This window comes from Vitis riparia, chromosome 13, assembly GCF_004353265.1.
Source record: "Vitis riparia cultivar Riparia Gloire de Montpellier isolate 1030 chromosome 13, EGFV_Vit.rip_1.0, whole genome shotgun sequence".
NCBI lineage: Eukaryota > Viridiplantae > Streptophyta > Magnoliopsida > Vitales > Vitaceae > Vitis > Vitis riparia.
Genome location: NC_048443.1, coordinates 8,634,460 through 8,656,975, shown reverse-complemented (window position 1 = coordinate 8,656,975; position 22,516 = coordinate 8,634,460). Strand labels below are relative to the sequence as shown.

General features: G+C 40.4%; 1 protein-coding gene across 4 annotated transcripts in view; it reads right to left on the bottom strand.

Annotated features, from left to right (window-relative positions):
- Positions 1-22,516, bottom strand: part of LOC117927916 (DNA-directed RNA polymerase I subunit 2) — a 52,461-nt gene that overhangs the window by 6,832 nt on the left and 23,113 nt on the right. For all 4 annotated transcript variants that reach the window (XM_034847643.1, XM_034847644.1, XM_034847642.1 and 1 more), the window contains 10 exons: positions 13,983-14,110; positions 13,827-13,906; positions 10,898-11,139; positions 10,653-10,817; positions 10,350-10,514; positions 10,158-10,232; positions 6,728-6,831; positions 6,572-6,647; positions 4,425-4,553; positions 4,183-4,323 (listed from right to left, as the gene is read on the bottom strand). In XM_034847643.1, the coding sequence (XP_034703534.1) occupies positions 4,183-4,323; positions 4,425-4,553; positions 6,572-6,647; positions 6,728-6,831; positions 10,158-10,232; positions 10,350-10,514; positions 10,653-10,817; positions 10,898-11,139; positions 13,827-13,906; positions 13,983-14,110 (1,305 nt within the window). The remainder of the gene's footprint in view (positions 1-4,182; positions 4,324-4,424; positions 4,554-6,571; positions 6,648-6,727; positions 6,832-10,157; positions 10,233-10,349; positions 10,515-10,652; positions 10,818-10,897; positions 11,140-13,826; positions 13,907-13,982; positions 14,111-22,516) is intronic.

The window sequence follows — 22,516 nt, the reverse complement described above, 5'->3', positions numbered from 1 at the left end:
AACAGAATTGCCAAAATGCAAGGGAAAACCCGTCCGGACCAGGGGCCTTGTCCCCATTCAGATCTGAAAGGGCCAAGAACACCCCATCCCCAGAAAAACTCTCCTCCAGCCTGGCTGCCTCTTCATCCCCAATGCTGTCAAACTCAATATTGTTGCAGCAAGGACGCCATCCTCCAGGATCTGATAAAAGGTCCTTAAAGGCCCTCACCACTCCCCTTTGAATGTCATGCTCTTCTGAAAGCCAAGTGCCATTGATTTTGATTTTTTTCAAACAGTTCCTCCTTCTGTTCGAATTTGCCATCTTGTGGAAGAATCCCGTGTTCTTATCGCCTTCCTTCAGCCAAATTTCTCTCGATTTTTGTCTCCATGAAGTCTCCTCCATTAGAGCCCATTTCTTAAATTCCTCCCTAGCCTCCTTTCTCGCCTCTAGCTCCTGCTCATTTAAAGCTCTAAGTTGCTCCTGATTATCCCAGTAGGATACTTTATCCAGAGCCAGCCCTTTGTTCACCCCCACTTTGCCAAAGACTTCCGAGTTCCATTCCTTCAGCTTAATTTTCAAGGCCTTCAATTTTTCTGTCAAGATGAAACTATAGGACCCACTATAATTAAATCCTTGCCACCAGCCCTTTAACAGCTCCTTAAACCCCTCCTCCTTCAACCACATATTCTCGAACCGAAATGGAATTGGACCTCTCCTCGTCGCACCCCCATCTAACAGGATTGGGAAGTGATCGGATACCGGTCTTGGGAGAGAACACTGAGATGCCCCACTGAAATGATTCTCCCAATCCTCCGAAATCAAAAAACGGTCCAGTCTGGACCTTGAAAGACCATTCAACCCTCCACTCCACGTGAATAACCCCCCATGGAGAGGCAAATCTTTTAAAGCCAACTCCTCAATCACCTCCGAAAATCTTCTCATAGAACCAGTCAGTCTTCCTTCTCTACTGCGCTCGCTAGGAAATCTAACCACGTTAAAGTCCCCACCAATACACCAAGGGTCAGACCACAGCCCTCGAATGGCTCCTAGCTCTTCCCAAAACAACTCTCTATGTCGTTTCATAGTGGGTCCATATACTCCCGTGAAGGTCCACAAGAAGCCATCTTCACAATTTTTAAAGCGACAGGAAACTGAGAAAAGACCCACCTCCATGCCCATTAACTCCAGAACCCTGTTATCCCAAAACACTACTACCCCACCGGCTGCCCCCCTTGCACTCATAGCACCCCAACCTAAGAATCTTCCCACTCCAAGACTGTGAACAATCCCTCTGGATATATCTTGAATTTTGGTCTCCTGTAGACACACCAAATCTGCTCTTTGCGACCTGATCAAAGCCTTAATAACTTTCCTTTTATCCCTATCATTGGCCCCTCTTATATTCCAAGATATGATCTTTATCTTCATCTAAGGTTCGAGATTCTGTCCCCACCATCTCTAACCAGAGATTTCTCCTTCCTCGCCCCTTTGTAATTGATGGACCACTCTAATTTCTTCAATTCACGATCAAACTTAGTGGACCCCGAAATGTCTTTCTTAATATTCTGCTCCCTTCTTCTCTTGTTCCTTAGAAGCAAGTTCAGAATTTCTCCTTCAAATCCTTCCGTCGAAAAGCCCAGGAACTTGCTAAATCTCGCCAAGCAACTATCATCCCATCGACATCCTCTTCCTTCCAAGTCTTGTAATAATATCTCAAACTCATCCCCCCTTCCTTCATCACTCGAGGGTCTCTCCCCCTCAGGGCCCATCTCCCCATTGCAGCCATCTGCTAGAATAATGCTAAGAGGGAGCTGCTCCTCTCCCTCAATCTCAGAAATCAAGCCCGATGAGACCCCCTCATTCGTCCCCGCCCGATCGATCCCAGAAAAAAGAGAAGAAGGAGAAATTTCCCGACCCCCCACAGAAGGCGAAGGTAATCCGACATACCTGGAAGCTTCATCACGCAGCGCTTGATCAGTCATTTTCGGCACCGCAAAGGCTTCCGACTGCGACGCAGCTCTCAAATTGTCGACAATAGGGTCCTCCACTATAAAAGCTTGACTCTCCGAGCTAAATATCTGAGCCGTAGGACGAGAGGCCGAAGGTGCTTCCCCACGGACGAGAAAGTCAGCATCTCCTGAGCCTTTCTCCACGCCTGGCGATTGTGCCCTAGCTCGAGGACTCGAGATTCCTTCCCCATTTAAATCTCCTCCTTCCGCTGCAACAGGCCCAAAACCCTCTCCTTTCTCCCCGTAAGAGACATTGGGCCTTAAGACACAGCCCAAATCCTCCTGGGTTTCTTTAAAAGGCCCCTGCCTTAACCCACTTAATTGAGAAAGGCCCAGAGGCACCCCATGGGCTGGCCCTTTTGGCCCGATACTTGGCCCAAGAGCTGGGCTTTCCAGCTTATTCAAAAAGAACCCGTCTCCCTCTCTAACCCGTCCATCAGCTGACCCTACTCTACCCTCCACTGCATCCCCTGCCTCATAGAGCACAGCGGGACAGAGGGTAGAATCGCCTCCACAGGCTGACACGGCATTCTCTCCCTACTGCAACCTCAACTGCTCCACCTTCTCCCTTTGACTTCCACGACTGAGATCACGAACAATTCCACCAGCCTCTTCTCCTTCCCTTGAGCTACCTTCCCCGCTGAAGCTTCCCGCCGACACCACCTGCGTGAACCAAGGAGAAGACTCCCACCAAAGTTGAAGGGAATAACAACCCGACCCCACAACAATATGGGCAGTGCTGGGCATCTCCCTGTCCACGCACCTCACCAGTAACCGAGCCCATTGCATCTCATGCAAAGATGATTTATCCGCAGCTATGAATCCTCCACATTCATCTCCAATTCTTTTAAACACCTCTGAGCTTCTTAAATGAAGAGGGAGTCCAATCACCCTTACCCAAACATCTTTTGCCGTGGGCTCCTTGCGAAGACACCCCACCTCAGGGATCCATCTCTCCAAGACTAAAACATTCTCCTTGAAGATTCTCAGACCTCTGGCTAAAACACGCTCAGCCTCGTCTGGTAACTCGAAGTCAAATAGCAATAATCCTCTGCCTAGCGTGGCCACCCTCAGATTCCCCTTCAAAGCCCAATGCTTCAGTGCCCAGCTTCTAATGTACTCCATCTCAGGGCAAAGAGCTGAACTAGGTCCCCACCAGCCTACCAGACACTGACTCATTTGTTCTATTCTTCCACGCACTTCTCCTTCCCCCACCTCTATCCAAACTGACTGGCCTACCCTTCCCGGGCTTTTCCTTACAACATCAGCATATGTTTTCAGCTCCACCCCTTTCTCCCTCCATTGGACCTTTGATCCCCCTTTCGACCTCAACAAGTCCTCTTACCCTTTAGGACCCTGCAAGCCACCTAAGGGGATCACACCAAGAGCTCTCAACCTCTCAGCCAAGGAGTTCCAACCAAAAGACTGACCCTTTCCCTCTGGGACAATAATGTTATACTTTTTTGAATCAATGTCGCGAACTGAGCAGAAGATGAACCTACCTGCCCCATTCGAACGGCGCTCCAACCTATACTTTCTATTCCCCTCCTCTCAACCAGTAGCCCAAACACTATTGTTTACCTCTCTACAGCAAACTTCCACTCCATCTAGTAAACATCTTAAGCTAGCCTCCCCGAATCTAATCCATGAGGAGACCCCTTTGCTTCTCTCTCAAATGCAACCTCTCAGCTTGCCTCCCAACTCTTCAATCAAGATTTCGAAAGATTTGGCCTCCACCACGAAACAACTTCCTCCCCTTGAACCACCAGCTCCACCCCTTGCTCTCATCCCTCCCTTGGACATCCGAGGAACTCAATGTGTATCATATCCTATCTAACATATACTTATGTATAAAATAAAGGTTTGATGGTGCAGACTGACTAACACTAAAGCATCACTCTTTTTATTTCCCCTTCTTTTTTTTTCTTTTTTTTAATTTTCTTTTCTATTTTAATGAACAACTTGTGCAGGGATCTTGGGTGTTTTTTCTACATTTTCCTCCCTTCTTTCTTGGCTTCTTTGAGTGAGAAGGATCCCTTTTAGATATATTCTTCTCTCTCTCTCTCTCTCTCTCTCTGTGTTCTCTGTTGAGGATAATTGTTATAAAAAAAAAAGGAAAAAACCAAAAAAAAAAATCCCTTTAACATCAATTTCATATAACAAATACAATCCAGACAAAATAACATTCATTACCTTTTGAGGATGCTTTTTATTTTTCACATCAAGAGCAACATAGTCAACAATAACAGGCTCTGAACCCTTTAATTTGGTAGCCCTTGTTGAGCTTGTTACTTCATTATAGATACTACAATATGGTTCGTTTGGATTTATCATCTGAAAGATTGCAGTCAAGAGTGTCAGATAACATTAAAGAGAAAAACAAAAAGAGCTATTAAAAATGTAGCCAGAAGAAGAAGAAAAAAGAAAAGGCTAACCTGACCAACATATGGAAGTCCATCTGAATCAATCAAGGAATTTGCTGACTTATCAACATTACTTCTTCTAAACATTCTTTGGCCACGATCTGATTTGTTGTTTTCATCAGATAAGTCGATAGTTTCTGTCTGCACAATAACAGGTTTCACTGTGGGTGCTTGTATGTATCCAAGAAGCCAGCATTCACATTAATAAATCAAAGACATTTCTATAGTCAAAGAACTCTTATTAAAAACAGGTGGGGAAAAGTGAAAGCATGTGTGCAAGTCATCAATAAAGCTAAGTCATTCTCAGAGGAGTGCTTTGTGCAGCCCTGTCTTCCTTTTTTCTCAACTCATCACACCCAATCTTAGATTTATGGTATGGGGGAAGAAAATCTCTCTCCCTGGCAAGGCCAGTGAAGGCCTATCTCTAGTTCAGACTCATCTTATTGCATTTTTGTACAAAGTCAAAATACTCTTAAATTCCTTAAAGCTCATTGCCATAATTCAAACTAGTGTGAACTTGAGTTTCCTTTGTTCCTTGACCTCCAATCCCTAAAAACAACTTTGCAAATCTAAAATTATGCAGAGAAGTAGATTTCTCTACAAAACACAAAATGCAATAAGAACTAGCCAGGGTTAAAATGTTGCAAGATGTAGATAAACGACTATACATTTATTTAATATTGCTTTTGATATATAAACATATATAGATAGATATATAGATATAGATATCACATCTTTTTAGGATTTTACATTGGAGGTTGACTTATAGAATATGCCCATATATATCCCTTAAGTCTGGTTCTGGTGTGAATGTTTAAAAAAAGAGGAGCTACCTTTTGTTCAGGCACATAAATTTGTATTGACAACATGCAGAAAGGAAAATATTCAGGTAAAAACTTAATTTTATGAAAGCCCAAGCCCAATTTGGAATATACTCAATGCTTTTACATACTCCTATTATAGATTGTAAGATGACAAAGTAATTCTGATATTTAGGTGTGCTTAATAGAACTGAAAATAAGTCCGGAAAAAAAATTAAACAAGCTAAATTATAAGTACTAAAGCATTTTCTAAAAGTTAACTATTTAATAAAATAAACTAAAGTCTAGAAACTGTTTATTCTACAAATTGTCCTTACAATTACAAATATGACTTGAATAATACCATATTAAAAACTTAAAACACCCAATTTGAGTATTGTGATATTCTAATATAATATTTCCAATTATAAAAAGTATATTATATAACATTTCAATTTTTTTTCTTTTACAGCAACATTTATTAATAAAAAAAAATTGTTTCAATTTCAATAAACCTTACAAGTCAAAATCTGTCATAAATATTTAGAATGAAAATAAGTTTGCAAATATAATTTCCATTTCAGTTATTATTATTCTTACATTATTATTATGAAAATAAGTTTGCAAATACAAATTCTGTATCACTTATTTGAGATGAGTTTAAATATGATTGAAGAGCCTAGCAAACAAAACCCTAAATCCAACTAAAATTTTAAAATATGTTAATAATCTATCAAGAATTTTATTTTTTATTATAAGAAAAGGAAAAACCCTAGTATAAATTGTTAAAAACCACTTATCATGAAAAGCCAAAGTCCATTTATTTAATAAATTAAGTGGTCTTTGATATAAGCTACGTGATAAGTGGTATAAAATTTGTGGTATCAAACACACTTAAGAAGACCCACCAATTTTTCAAATTTTCAGTGATGAGCTCTTTTATCGAATACCCCCTTATTTTCTCCTTACAGTATTTTTCCATCCACAGAAATTTAGACTGAGCATCACACTCTCATATCTGTCCTCCAAAACAACACAAAACTACTAAAACTGAAATTACCAGAACAAAAAAAATACAAGTTCCTTTATTAAAAGTAAGAGGATAAGTGGAAATAATAGTGCAAAGGATGTAAAAAGAGAATAAAAATACAAATGCAGGATATATTTTGAAAATCACCCAATACACCTTGAGAGAACTCTGAATGTAAACTACAATTTATTGAGCTACAAAATCAGTGATAACAACTTATGACTAGAAACTGTAAGTTGTGAAAAGATATAATTTGGCACAAGTGCACTTATCTCCTGGGAACTTAATTTCTTAGTAATACACCAAATGACATTACAACAAGAGCATACCTGGTATATTTGTCCATGACACAACCCTCTATCCACAGATGACTTATTCAAAATCATAGCATCCTCCATATCGTATCTGAATAATTTACGAAAAAACCAATCATACAGATGCTATAAAATGAAATATATGCCTTCATATTCATCTAAAATTCTTACCCTGAATATGCTAGAACAGCAACAATTGCATTTGTCCCTGTTGGAAATTCGTCCATGCTGTACTTCACATATGCACTTGTACGAACAATGGGAGTTTGAGGAGTCTGTCAAGGCCCCAGAATATTTTCATTATGCAGTGAAAAGGGCACAATAAAAAAGAACAAAGAACTAAATGGGTCAAGTAGATAAGGTTCATTCAGATAAGATAGTTTGTGACTTCTATAACACATATATTGGGCAACAAATTCTCTTATTTGATAAATTTTAGCTAAAATTCAGCAGATTTGGGACAGGATTTTTTTCCCTGATCCTTTTACAGGAGATGAGAAAATATGTTGTTTTGATAGGTAAACAAAGCAAACATATTAAAAACACTTGGAAGAGGTGCACAAAGTACACACAGAGTATACAAGTGACAGCCGAATACAAGCAAAAGGAAAGAGAAACAACAAACCAACACCCGAAACTAATGTTTTCACCCTAAAGCCTAGCAAAACATAAAAACCCCAGACTTAGCAAACCATTGGGGTTAAACCAACCTGAATCACCCCCACTACTGCCACACCCCTCGGCCTTGTCTTTCTTGAAACTACCGCCTTCTGCCCCCTAAGAAATATAAAATACCCCACAGCCCCAAAACCCTTGCCTTAGACTGGGAGAGAGAGCACCAGCCCCTCTCCTCTTCTACAAAACCTCGTAATTCTGAGAAGAGACGATCGCCTAGCCTCTAAGCCAACCAATAGCAACCCCAAAAAACAGTGTACAGCGTCACTTACAAACCATCTCCAACCCACTGCACCAGCTCCTCTCTTTTTTGTCTGAATTGCAGTAATTGACAGAGCATTCCAAATTTCAACGCTCCCTAACAAAGCAGGGCATGGAGGATGTCCTCCTCTTCGCAGTGGAAACTCTGCGATCCCTTCTAGTTTCCATCTTTCTTAGCAGAGAAACAATTTCCTTCTCATGCTCATCCATGGGCAAACCCACAAACTTGCTAGAAGAATTAAATTTCTAAAAAGAAGGATCGAAGAAGCTCTCTACTGCTGACAAGGCCCTACTAGGACTCCCAAAAACCCAAATTCCCCTCAACACTACACACTTCTAGGTTCACCGTCTTGGTATCCTTAGGCTGATTCTCTAGGGATTCCACAACCAAGCCCTCGCCAGAAATCATACGTAGAAGCTTGTAAACATCACCCCTGCCCTTTGCTAAAAGACACATGTCTTGCTCCCTCCAAAGAACCAAGCTTTTGGTTCTTCCCAAAGAAAAGCCCTCATCTTTGGACATGAATGAAATCAAAGAAGACCTTCCCCCCAACAGACAAACTAAAGATGAGAGCTTATCGGGAACCCTTCCGCTTCAAATAAAAGAGTGGCGTCAATAGAAGGCACTCTCTCCTCTAGGCACGAGAAGAGTAAACCAAAAGAGATCAGGAATTTTCGTTGCAACTCAACCTTGAGCCACCAAAAGAAGCCGGAGACAACCTCAAATCTAGAATTAAAACTTTTTGAGCTTCCTTTCTGCACAAGGAGTCTTTCCCACAACCCTCGATGCAATCTCTTTTCGAGGATGAGAAACTAAAACAACCCTTTCCCCCACAGTATAGTCTGGAACTCCTGGGTCCCTGTTAAAGTTGGCTTCTTTGCTTGGGAGGCAACTTGGGTTAAGATATTTGACTCTAGATCAGCTCAAAAAGAGGGGGTGGAAGATGCCTAATAGATGCTATATGTGCAAAGAGGAAGAAGAAACAAGTGTTCATAGTCTTCTTCATTGCCCGAAAGCTCGTATATTGTGGCAGCTTATTTTTGCTTTGTTTAGTGTTCATTGGGTGATGCACTCTTTGGTGAGAGGTTTTGATGCACTCTTTGGTGAGAGGTTTACTCTTGAGTTGGGGAGGCTTTCCTATTGGTAGAAAAAGGAAAAAGACTTGGAAGGTTGCTCCGTTATGCCTTTTTTGGTCTATTTGGAGGGAAAGAAATAGGAGAGCCTTTGAGAATTGTGAATGTTCAGATCATTCTTTAAAAAGTTATTTTTTGTATCTATTTTGGGATTGGGTAAGATTGTATATTGGGGAGGGCTCCTTGTCGATGCTTGATTTTGTAGATTGGTTAGAAGCTCCGTGAGGTACGGTTGTTTTTGTATGTCTGCGCCTTTTTGTTTTTTGTTTCCTTGTATACATTGTGTATACTTTTCTTTTTAATACAATTACTTTTACCTATCAAAAAAAATATTTTAGGTCCAGTAAGGTTTGTTTATTAATTAAGGTTACTAATGCACCAAAAGAATTCAAATCAAAGTGTCATGTCACTATGAAACCTAAAGATTTGTAGTTGAGGGTTTTAATAGTCGTGCTTAAGCAATTAGAACAATTATAGCATTATTAGTTGTTCCAATGGCTTGGGAAGTGAAAAAATAGCTCTTCTTTAAGGTGCCATTTGGATGCACATCTATTTTTATGACCATTGTTCTTTTAATTTTTGCTATCAAATTCTAGAAACAAAAAATAAAAACAGTTATTTGACATGAATTTTAGAATTTTTCAAGTTTTTAGTTTTAGAAACAAAAATTGGAAGATGAGAATGCAAACAAATGCACCCTAAATTCCATGAACTCTACCATAAAAGAGATTTTGGAGACGAAATGCTGCACGGTACACAATGATTGGCATTTAGTGTTTCATTTCTTGCTGGTTCTTAGAATTACAAGCTTTCTTTTAGAGTTCTCTACATGATATTAAAAAAAATTGATCATCTCAGACTATCAAGTGGTATAAGCTGAAAACTATTACAGTATAGCAACAGGAAGCAATGAGAAATAAAATAAAATAATAAAAAAACCTCTAAAAACTATGGCTGTATCCATCTGGATGCTGTTTGGTTGAATTTTCAACATGATGAATTGGAAAAAAAAAAAAATGGTGTGATATCTTCCATTGTGAGCATAGGAAATGCTATTGGGTCAACAATTGGAGTGAGACAGGATTTTGCATGAAGAGGGTCTACGAACTAGTGAGATATGGAGAGAATATTAAGGTGTAAGACTATAGAGGTGAAGGAAAAGAGTGTTGTCCAACTTAGCAACATCCGAAGGGGGGAAAGAAAGCAAGACAAGGCAGCAGTAGGGACCCTTACCAACAGTTCATCCTTATGGATGTGAAATCTGGAAGGAAAGCCTAAAAATTAATACCCCTTTAGGGAAAGGAATTACAATGGGAAACTGGGAGCAGAGTACTAGGAAAATATGTGGTTTAATGATGCATAAGAAACTGAAGGCATCAGAAAAATTTGATGAACAGATCATTCTCAGCACGAAGTATGCAAGGACACAGACAAACAAGAAAATGATTCATAAACAAAGAAATTTACCCTATAACAAGTTTCAAGTGATAACAGTTATTCCCAAACAAGAACAAGAAAACAAGAATCAGACCTGAAGATGGTATAGCTTTTGATCTGCCCGACAGTTAATTGCTTGTGAAGAGAAAGCCATTGTTTGTTTTCCCATCTACCAGTCATTTTTAGAGAAAAAGAAGAAAACAAAACACAACAGTTAGTTAAATTTGAAGATAACAGGAGCATAATACATTATAGGACCTTTTTCAGTCAACATGCAAGAAAAAACCTGACACTGGTACATATTACGCGGGCTCTGGTTGTGATCCGACCAAGGTGTAAGACTAGCAACAACACTGAGCATTCCAGTGGGATGGATCTCTTCATGAGTTGCAGGAAAAATATTCCTCCTTCCTCCATCGCTACCATCAGGACATCTTATTTCCATATAAACCTAGGATGACAAATATAAATCACTCAGCGGCTTGTATTTGGCATCCAGCAACTACATCTAATAACAGATTTGCTAAAACAGCAAAGGTCAAAATATGATTGTAAAAACAAAAGAAATGTGTGGAAAACCTGGACTCACCTGTTCAAAAGGCCCAATGAGTTCAATATCATGACCTTCCTCAGAAGGAATAGAAATATTTCTAACTGGTCGAACAAATCTAGAAGGAGATGTGAACAGGTACAAACCAGGATAAGCACCACCCATGCTCAAAGGAATGTATCCCACCTCCAGATCATCAGGAATCTGTAATAAACTATTTCAGCAAGAAACATAATGGCAGAAAAAAATGAAAAAAAACCAAAAACAAAATTATGAAAACAGACCACTGAAATCGCAGACACTTTTAATCTCCTTAGATGATTGACAGCTGTTTCAACTTCACTAGAAGGTATGGAGCCTACAACACGACCATCTAAAATAACAGAAAGAACTTCAGGAGGACCAGCTTGAACAAGCTTTGGTAGTGCAGGTGTCATTCCAATTCCAATCAGAACACTGAGAATAGACATCCTTATTTTGAAAAAATCTCTAGTGTTTCCCCGGGAATCAAAATATGATGTGATTCCTGATATACAAAAATTAACAAACAAATATTAGATGAACATCCTTCATAAGCATGCTAATAAACAGGAAAAAGATCTGGAATATGGGCAGCTAAAACAAGACAATTCAGTACAAGTGGCCCAAGAAAAAGATCATCAGGGATGAATATTAAAGTTTCAGAAAATAAAAAATATGACACATATGCATGCATCTCAAATGATATACAGTGTCCCACTTGTTCTACATTTTGTCAATATTGTACATACATGGAGCAATACATATGATGCTTGTTCTAGCAGTTAAATAACATGAACTAGTTACAAACATTAATCTATAGGAAAATGATTTTTGACAAAATTTAAAAGAGAAAAAGATGATGAAAGAAAATTACTATTACTGTCTTAGGATACCATACAAATAAAGCACCCATTTGAAAGTTTTCCCTTTATAATGTATTATTTGGCCCTCCAACCTCCACTGGGGAAAAAGAACTTCTCATTCTTCGATCAGTTTCTTGTAAATCTTGGAAGGATTCTCATCGTTCATTGTACTTACCACTACAATAAATTGTCTTGATTCTAAGACAAAAAATGAACTTTACAAACCACAGAAAATAAACTAATGGATGACATACTATAAAATACAATTGCAAAAAAAAAAAGGCACATTCTTTTTGTGGGAGAGGAGAGGAGAGAGGTTACAAGTGAGGAGAACATGAAAGAACAGACATAAATACAGGATCCATTTGAGAGAGTTTTCGAAAACTATTCTCAACAAACAGCTTTTTAGAACAGTTTTCAAAAACAATTCTCTAATGTTTTTTAGAACAAACTTCTGCTTAGGAACTTGGAATGTTTTTAACTTGTTTTCTATGTTTCCAAATATTTTTTAAAAATATTTATATGTAGTGTTTTCTTTTCAATTATTCTTTGTATTTATCCCATTATTTTTTTAAAATAGCCCTCAAAAAACAAGTGAAAACAATTAAAATATATCCTTAGAAAACACCATGTTTTTAGTTTTTAAAAACAAAAGACCATTTTTAGAACAGTTAACAAACATGCCCACAATCTCTCTTTTCATAGACTAATAATGATGAGATTAAACAAATAAAGTGGTTAGCAAGAAAAAACGACCGCACCCTACGTGGAGTCTAACCAATCCACAAAATCTATCAAAGAAGTAACACTATCCCCCATATACACTCTAACCCAATCCCAAAAAATATACAAAAAAGAACTTTTGATTGTTTGATCTGAACTTTCCCTATCCTCAAAAGCTCTCCCATTCCTTTCTTTCCAAATAGACCAAAAAATGCAAAGTGGGGCAACTTTCCAAGCCTTTTTCCTCTTTTTGTCAACCGAGCGACTATTCCAACTTAAGAGCACCCCTCTCACAGACGAATGCATCACCCACTGTACTTGAAATAGAGCAAAGACCAGTTGCCACAGTAAGCTTGCTTTCGGATGGTGCAACAAAATATGATATCCCATTTCCTCAGCAACCTTACACATGTAGCATCTGTTTGGCAACCTCCATCCCCTCCTTCTAAGCTGGTCTTGTGTCAATATTCTAGCCCAATCTGCCTCCCAAACAAAAAAAACTAGCTCTTGCATGGGCCCAAGAGTTCCACACTGTACTGTGTGGGAAAGACTCCAAACTCCTACTTGCCAAAGAGAAGTAAAAGATCTTAACTGAAAAAAATTCATTCTTAGTCCCCATCCATGCCATGTCATCAATGGCACCCAAAGCACTGAAGCAGTTATGCAACCTTCCAAAAAAAGTATCAACATCCTCCAACTCCAAATCATTGAATTGTCTAATAAACCTTGGACCCCAACTACCCCCATCCCAAACATCTACCAATCCTTCGAGGCAATGATTGAATAAAGGCCCGATAACGCATCCCTCAAAGGCGTTTCCCCACACCACCTATCACCCCAGAACTTAACCTAGGTCCCCGAACCGACCTGAAGCCTTGTTTTAGCTTTGAAAACCTCTCAACCATTTCTAATTGCCTTCCAAACCCCTACACCAAACCTCCCTCTCACCTCCTTTGTGCACCACGCCCCCTCCTACAACCCATACTTACCAATAATAACCTGTTTCCAAAGAGGATCCCTTTCCTCCACAAATCTCCAAGACCATTTCCCCAACAAGGCCTTATTAAAAAGAGAAAGACTTCTAAAATCCAAACCCCCTTTTTGTTTCTCCATACAAACAATCGACCACTTCACCAAGTGGAGCTTATTTACCAAACCCCCTCCATCCCAAAGGAAGTCTCTTTGGATATTTTCCAATCTGGCTGTCACTCTATTAGGGATAACAAAGAGGGACATATAATAAATAAGCAAGCTAGATAAAGTACTCATAATCAGTGTTTGCCTTCCACCTTTCGAGAGATACTGTTTCTTCCACAAAGCAAGCCTTTTAAGGAACCATCCTCCACCCCTTCCCAAACCCTACTGGACTTGTAAGGAGCACCCAAGGACCAACCTCTTCTCTTCAGATGATAAAAACACCACCCCAAACCGCCTTATTGAGGTGCTAGAGAATCTATTTTTCAGGTTTGAGGCTTGCATATAAAGCACTCCCAGCAGATAATCACTGACATTTTAAAAGGTTTGTCTACATTTCATCATCTCTCAGCCTTTCCTGACCAAAAATCCACACTATACAGATAAGATAACCAGAAAGATGTACACTTACGACAAGTAGAAGCCATATGGTTCAGCAATCCACAAGGCTCCCCATCAGGTGTGTGAACAGGGCAAAGAAAACCCCAAGCTCTGGAAGCAAGAGAAATAAATCAAGATCATAATACTCAAGCTAAGTACATTAAAAACTTTCCAAACAAATACATACTCAGGTAGCAATTTTCGCACACTCGTGGTGCGAAGTCCAGCAAATGAAGCCCCACGATGAACAGCTCGAAAATGAGAAAGAAAACGAAGAAAATTAAGCCTTTCTGCCTGAACAGTCATGCCTGCACGCTACCAAAGCCAAATGTAAAACATTAATGAGAAATTCCATGAACCAATGAACTTTCCTACAAGAAGAAAATTGAATCTACAACTTTATTAGATATTTTCTACTATTTCAAGCATTCCTGCTATCTAGAAGAAGAAAAAATCTTTAGCTTCACATAAATCAGTTAACATACATGGCACTAATATCTAGAAGGGTAAAAGGTTGAACTTTCAGAGAATATGAAATTTCTACACCAGTTCTAATAAAAACGGTAGACGTGAATAAAAATGGGGCAATCAAGATTGCACGAGTGTTCCATTTGATTCGAAAATTCAAAACCACTCAATTCCTTCTACTAAAATATTTTGAGTAGATGTCATGCATGCTCGAACCTTCAACTCCTTTATTGGAGGTTGAGAACAGAATGCAGAAATCAGCTGGCAGGTTGTACTGAGTGGACAGATAAATTAAAGAATGGGAAAAGAAAACTGGATTTTTACATCTGTCAGTTAGGACAACCATACTCAATGTTTATGAAACTGAGCCAGACCGGTTGAACTGCCAAAGACCATGTCTCCAGATCAGTTCAGTTCTTGAGCTGTTTTTCACACTGAACCGGCACTAAACTGATGGACCAGCCAATTGGACCAGAGAACCTGTTGGTTGGACCATTAGCTTGACATTTTTATTTTTATTTTTTTAATCTCTAAACGGAGATGTGGGGTGGGGGTGTGGTGCCTCAAACCTAAGCTTTCTTTGAAAAAGTGTGGATGTTACCACCAGGCCAAAGGCCACTTTTGTTATATTAGTGCTTGTAATAAATATATTGAATATTTAGAATTAACTTCCACATGCATTTGTAAGTATTAAGATATAAAAGTTATAAAATATAAAACTAATAAAATATGACTAAAGGATGATAATATATAAAATTCATAAAATGTGAATAAAATAAATAATAAAATTTTATTTTACTCTTTGATATATGATATATCTTCTTAACAATTAAATATCATAACTTTTCAATTTGATAAAATGTATAATAAAAATATTAATGCATTCACATTTTTTTTTTTTTATAGGAATGCATTCACATTTTATTCTTATCATAATTTACTATGTTAATATTAAATATAAAAGGTTGAAATAGTTTAAGGTTTTAAACTATTTACTATACAATTTTAACTTCTTATAATTATTTTGAATTTTAATAATATATAAAAAAAAATTTTGATAAATAAGCACGGATTGTATAACAAAAGGCAAAAAAGCCACAAAGCATACAAAGGGTATACTAGCCAGCTAAGGCCTCACAACCAAAAAAGAAAAACAAAAAAAACTCACCAACCCTTAACTGGAGGCTAACCACTCCAAGAAGCCTATAAGGGAGAGCGACTTCTCTCCAATATACAATTTAGCTCAACCCCATAAATTACAAACAAAATAATTTTTGAGCTTCTGAATTGCTAACACCCCCCCTCCCCCCCTCTCCCCCTAAAGGTTAGTCTATTCCTCTCCTTCCAAACCGTCCAAAAAATGTACAGCGGAATGGATTTCCAAATCTTTTTCCTTTTTTTCCCACAAAAGGGCCCCTCCAGCTAAATAAAACCTCCTTTACAGTTTCTGGAAAGACCCACTGAACACCAAACAAACCAAGAACAATATCCCACAGCATTCTGGCCACTGTACAGTGTATGAGAATATGATTTACAGTTTCCTCTTCACAACCACACAAGAAACAACAATTAGGGAGCTGTCACCCTCTTTTCTGAAGCCTATCTAGGGTAAGCACCTTCCCCCAAGTGGCCTCCCACGCAAAGAACGCAATTTTGGTTGGAACTCTATCCACCCAAATGCAACTTTTCAGAAAAACGGAGACAATGGGGCTGACCAACAAGCTGTACGCTTTCTTGACTCTGATCTGCCCGTTTCTTCCTCCCTTCCAACAAACCGAGTCTTCCTCCAAACTAATCCTGTGACCCCTCAAAACATGAAGCAAATTACCTACCATATCCAATTCTCAATCATTAAAGTCCCTAAGAAACCTTAAATTCTAGCCTCCATGGCCGAAATTCTGGTCCCACATCTCTTCCACTGTGGCATTCCTATGAACAACCATGGCATAAAGGTGAGGGAATCTTTGGGACAACATTGTACACCCGCACCAAAGATCAGTCCAAAATCTGATTTTGGTGCCTTTTCCCACATTAAACGCCATATTTTCTCAGCACCAATCTGATTCCTTCAAAATCTCCTTCCAAAGCCCTACTCCAAATGCCCCATTTGCCTTCTTTATCCTCCGACCAAAATCCTCTTGCCCATACTTCGCCCCAAGCTCCTACTTCCAAAGATCATCCTTCACACAAGCAAATCTCCATATCCATTTGCCAAGCAAGGCTTTGTTCAAAAGGGCTAGCTTCCTTAAGCCAAGCCCCCCCTTTTCCTTATCTGCACCAACCACCTCTCAATTAACTAAATGGGCTTTCCTTTCCAGATTTCCCCCTCCCCACAGAAAATCTCTTTGCAACTTTTCTAACCTCCTTGCCACTGTCTTGGGCATACGGAAAAGGGACATTTGATACAATGGCATACTAGCCATCGTGCTCTTTATAAGAGTGATTCTCCCCCCTTTGGAAATATATTGACGTTTCCAAAGCGCAAGTCTCCTCCTCACTTCTCTTCCACCCCATCCCACACGGAAGAAGCCTTATTAGGCGCCCCCAAGGGCAGCCCCAAATAGACTGAAGGCAAAAGCCCCACCCTGCATCCTAGCTCCATTGCCATCTCGTCAACCTCTTCCACCTCACCAACTGGGATAATTTCACTTTTGGCCAAATTAATCCTTAACCCTGAAGCTGCTTCAAACCAAAAAAGAATCCAGCTCAAATGCGTTAAGTGCTCCTTCTTTGCCGCGACTGTATCATCTGCAAAGAGTAAGTGTGAGATGTTGACAGCCGGTCTTCTACCCCCTCGGATGCTACACCCAGAAAGAAAACCCCCTTCAACAGCCCTCCTAATTAGAACACTCAGCACTTCCATTCCCGTGACAAAGAGGTAGGGGGAAAGAGGGTCTCCTTAGCGCAGCCCCTTAGAACTTGGGAAAAACCGGCTAGCACTCCATTCACCAAAACTGAAAACTTGGCTGTAGAAATACAACTCCACATCCAACCCAACCACTATGGCCCAAACCTCATTTTTTGCAAAACCTTCAGCAAAAACTGCCAGTTAATGTTGTCATACGCCTTCTTGATATCCAACTTGCATATTAGGCCTTTCTCTCCCCTTTTTTTCCATGAGTCAATCACCACATTTGCAATTAAAGAGGCATCTAAAATCTGCCTACCCATGCCAAAAGCATTCTGATAAGGGGAGACCGCTTTTTCTATCACTTTCTTGAGTCTATTAGCCAGCACTTTGGCCAATAATTTATACAGCCCCCCCCAAGAGACTAATAGGTATAAAATCCCCAAGGTCCTAAGCCCCCCCTCTCTTAGGTAACAAGACCAGAAATGTGTTGTTAAGGCTCTTGAGGAAAGAATTTTGCTCATGGAACTCCTTAAACATTTCCAATATCTCCTCTTTTACAAAATCTCAGCAGCTTTGCCAAAAAGCCCCAGTGAAACCATCCGATCCTAGGGCTTTGTCTCCATTCATATCCATCAAAGCAGAATGGATCTCACCCTCAGAAAAAGGGAGCTCCAGACACTCCGCTTCTTGCTGACTGATCTGCTTTAACTGCAGTCTCCCTATATCCACCTTCCACTCCAAATTTTTTGAGAGCAACTGAAAGGCATTCACTACCCCTTCCCTTACTTCTTGCTCCTCTGACAACCACTTCCCATTTATCTTTATTAAATCCAGGGAATTACTTCTTCGATGGGCAGTTGCCATACGATGGAAGTAGCCCGTATTTCTATCCCCTTGCCTTAACCATAACTCCCTTGATAACTATCTCCAATGGATTTCTTCCAAGAACACCTACTTAGCGTACCACTCCTTGGCTTCCTTTTTAGAAATTGTTTCCTCCTCTGTCAAACTTGTCTCACTTTCCACCATATCCCAGTATTCCACTTGTTGGAGAGCTGAAGCTTTATTGCACTCCAGTCTCCCGAACACATCCCTATTCCAAACTTTTAAATTTTGTTTAAGCTCCTTCATCTTTATAGCCAATCTATAGCTAGCACTGCCTCTGACCTCTATCCCCTACCACCAACTACGAATAAGATCTTTAAACCCCTCAACTTTAAGTCACATATTTTCGAACCTGAAAGGAAAGGGTCCTTTTCTTAGGCCACCACCCTCTAGTAAAATGAGGAAATGATCCAAGGTAGGCCGAGGCAACCTTCTCTAGAGAACACTACTGAACTGATCAAGCCAGCTGGGAGTCGCAAGAAATCTGTCCAGTCTAGCCCAGGACTGATTATTCAGACCCCCACTCCAGGTAAATAATCCCCCTTGCAGCAGAAGATCAACAAGCCCTAAGTCATCAATTATCTGAGCAAATCTTCTCATTGTTGAGGTTATTCTCCCTTGTCTACTCCTTTCCATTTAGGAGAGAATAATATTAAAGTCACCCCCTAAACACTAGGGTTCTTCCCAAATTCCTCTAATCGCCCCAATCTCTTCCCACAAACACTCCCTTTCTTCTTTGGAAAAAGAACCATAGACTCCCGTAAACACCCAGACAACACCATTTTCCACATTCCTGAACCTACAGGAAATTGAGAACTGGCCCTCCTCCCAATCCAAAATTTCTAGGGACCTTTTGTCCCAGCAAATCAAAATACCTCCTGCCGATCCAGTAACATCCAAAGCCCTCCGGTCTAAGAATCTCCCCGAACCTAAACTTCTCACCACCCCTTCAGACATTGATTAGATTTTTGTCTCCTGGATACACAGCAAATCCACCTTTTGACTTCTTACAAAAGACTTGATTATTTTCCTTTTAGAGCTGTCATTCGCTCCCCTCACATTCCAACTCAATAATTTGAGATTCATTGGACTTCCGCTAGTTGGCACCCTCTGCCCTGAAGAGAACATTTCTTCTTTTTTTCCCCTTCATAGTCAATTGAACACTCAAGCCTCTTTAGCTCCCTCTCGAATTTTGATTTCTCCAATAGACCTTTGCTATGTATCCTCTCCCGCCTTTTTTTGCTTTTGACTAAGAAACTCAAGATTTCCTTTTCCAAGCGTTCTGTCGAGAATCCCAAAAAATGACTGAATTTGGCCAAACTACTTTCCTCCCATCTAATCTCCTTCTCGCCCCTGACTTCTTGGGGCACAGACTGAGCTAAACCCCACTCCGTATTCCTTGCCTTGTTATCGACACAATTAACCTCAACCAAGTCCCAACATCCATTGCCATTCTCGGCAGACCCGTCTGCATCTAACATTCTCAACGTACTTCCCTCATGGATATCCTCCCTTAGCACCCCAGAATGGTCGTAATACTCCCCCTCTGGAGTCCAACCAAGAGAAAAAGAATTAGAAGGAGAAGATTCCGAGACCCTTAAGCCCCATGAATTTAAAACAGTCCCATACCTTGAAGCTTCTTCCACTAGTGCACGGTCTATCGTTGAATGTTGGGTTTCCAATTGCTGCTTCCTCCAAGTTTCCTTCTCCCGGGGCTTAAGAAACTCAATCTCCAAGTTGCACCCGCTGCAGGTACCAAGGCAAACTGAGAAACAAACCTTCCCCGAGAGCCCACTATCAGGAAGCAGGGTTTGGGACGGGCCAGAACTGTCCCCTATCAAGACAGATGGCCCAATAGGCAAAGAAAACCCCTCAACGGCAGCCCACCCCTTATCCTTAGAAAGCGACGGCCCAATCGCTGGCCCAGCGCCAACAGCCGCAGCCCCCTTTAACTTTTCTCTCACTGATGGGCCTTGCAAAGAAGACCCAACAGCCCTCTTCGAACCCAAAATACCCATGGCAAGGGCCGACGAGGAAGGCCCAACCTCCGATGGGTCAATAAAAAGTCGGGTCACCAACCCAACTTGAGCCTGATTTTCAATCACTTCACAACCCGCCCCGCTCGCCTGCCCACTGGTCCCATCTGCTGACCGGAGCGGCGCCTTGAGCCTAGTGTTTGCCAACTCTTCCACTCGCGGGCCAGCGCGTGCAGCATCGTCACCCCTAACCTCTCCACTCGTTCGACCATTCAAGGCTCGACTATCCACTGAGGACTTCCTTAGCGACGGCCTAATCTCCCACCAAAGGGAGATGGAATAAATCATCTCCTCAACCCTGATCTCCAACGTGCTCGACAAGTCTTCGCCATTCGATTTAACTAATATCCGAGCCCACTGAAGTTCCTCCATTCTCTCCGTCTGTGGGTCAATGGCAATGAAACCCCCACACACTTCCCCCACTCTTCTCAAAATGGACGGGACCCACAATGAAATTGAGAGTCCTGGAATCTTTACCCAGGCTTCGTTTCTTGTTTCACTTTCTTCCAAACACCCAATCCTTGGACTCCAGTGCTCCAAGCGTGAAGCCCTCCCACCGATCTTTTCCCAGAGGTTAGGACACGTCTGGCTTCTTCCACAAATTCAAACTCCAAAAGAACCCTTCCCTTTTCCAACCTTGCCAACCCTAGCTTTCCTTTTAACCCCCAAGAACTTGCCATTAAGCACCCCAACCTCTCCAAGTCCTCTCCTCTTGCTGAACTAGGGTTTCAGCTTCCGACCAGACAATGTTCCAATTTGCTCAAATTTCTGCTTATTTCCTCCCCTTTTACCTTCACTCTGACTGTTTTACTGTCCCTGCTCCTCGGCCTCTTCGCCATTTCCACATACGACCTTCCCGTGACCCTTTCTTCCTTTTTTTTTCTCTTTTTTGCCGAAATTTACACCCATCTTTCATAACATCTCCGCCATAGAGATCCATCCCCCCCTTTCCCCTCTACCTTTCAGAATGCATATGTTGTATATCTTCTTCTCCAGGTCGACAACCCTTAACCGGAGAAAGCATCCCGCACTGTTGGCGTCTTGCACCAGGGAGTAACTTCTCCCCTTTTCCTTCTATCCCCTTTCCCATTTTCCTTCTTTCCCATCCTTGATGCACTGGTTCAGACCCTACAGAAAAAACCCTACACTCATCGACCCCATACGGACCCATGACGAGACCCCTCTCTTGCTTTCCACAATGATAACTTGGGGTTTGCCTTTTCTCTCCTCAATTCCAATTTCGAACACCTTCGACTCCACCCTAAAGCTACTCCCTTTCCGTTTTCTCCGATTCTCCGCTCAACTTTCTCTCTCATCACCCTCGCTCTCGCTCACTCTCTCTCATCATTTTAATACTTTAATAATATATAAATTGTATTTATAATGTCATGCTTACATCATGATTCAACCACAAGTCCAACCATTGAATTATGACTCAGCAACTTTTTTGGTTCAATGATCCATCCTATTCTAAAAACATTGTCCAAACTCACCATAAACATAATTCATATCATAACTACGAGATTTAGCCTCAATTGCAAATTTCAATTATTCAAAAAAATTATTTTTCATCAAACAATAACTCAATAAAAAAATATGAATAAATAGAGCTATCTTGAAATTCTATGTAGACATTTTACTTAATATAACAGGAAAATATTAAAAAATAAATAAAAATTTTAAAAAATAAAAAATAAATAAAGAGTTTTAATGAAATAGAAGAGCTATTTAACATCTTAGTGAAGGCATTCAAAACCAACACAAACAAGTAGGGGGATAGAGGATGTCCTGAACTCAAGTTTCTTGTAGCTAATGGTTCTAAATTTCATCATTAGAGTAAATATGGTGGGAAGATCAGCTGCTCAAAAATCAGGGGCTTTTTAATTTCCCAAAGGAATAAAACTTCCATTACTAAGACTTAAATGATAAAGGGCTAATGACAATGTTCCCTTCCTCCTGCCCTTATATGCTTGTCTCATAGATGTCATGGTTGAAAGACATTGATCACTTCATGTTTGAACAATGCGAGTGGTGTTGCTCGAGAGCTATGATGAACAACTATGGGTAGGGTTGTGGAAAGCTATCAGAAATGGGTGGGAGATTTTTAAAAGTAGATCTCATTTCATAGTGGGTAATGGAAGGAGGGAAAATTCTTGAAAGATGGTTGGTAGGGGAAAGTTCTTCAAAAGTTTCCTTTCCAATGTTTTTCTCTATAGCCATTGAAAAAGACACTTGGATGGTAGATATGTGCGAGCAAGTTGGAGAAGGGCTTCAGTGGAATCCAGTTTTACAGACAGTTACATGATTGTGAATTTAAAGAGTGGGGGCATTTTTTAGAGAAGATTGCAATTGGTCTCAACTAGAAGAGATGAGGAGGATAGATTGGGCTAAGAGGAAACAAAGTGTGATAAATTCTTTGCTTAATCATACTACTCTTTATTATCGAAGGGAAGAAGAGAGGTTTTCCCTTCAAGAATAGTG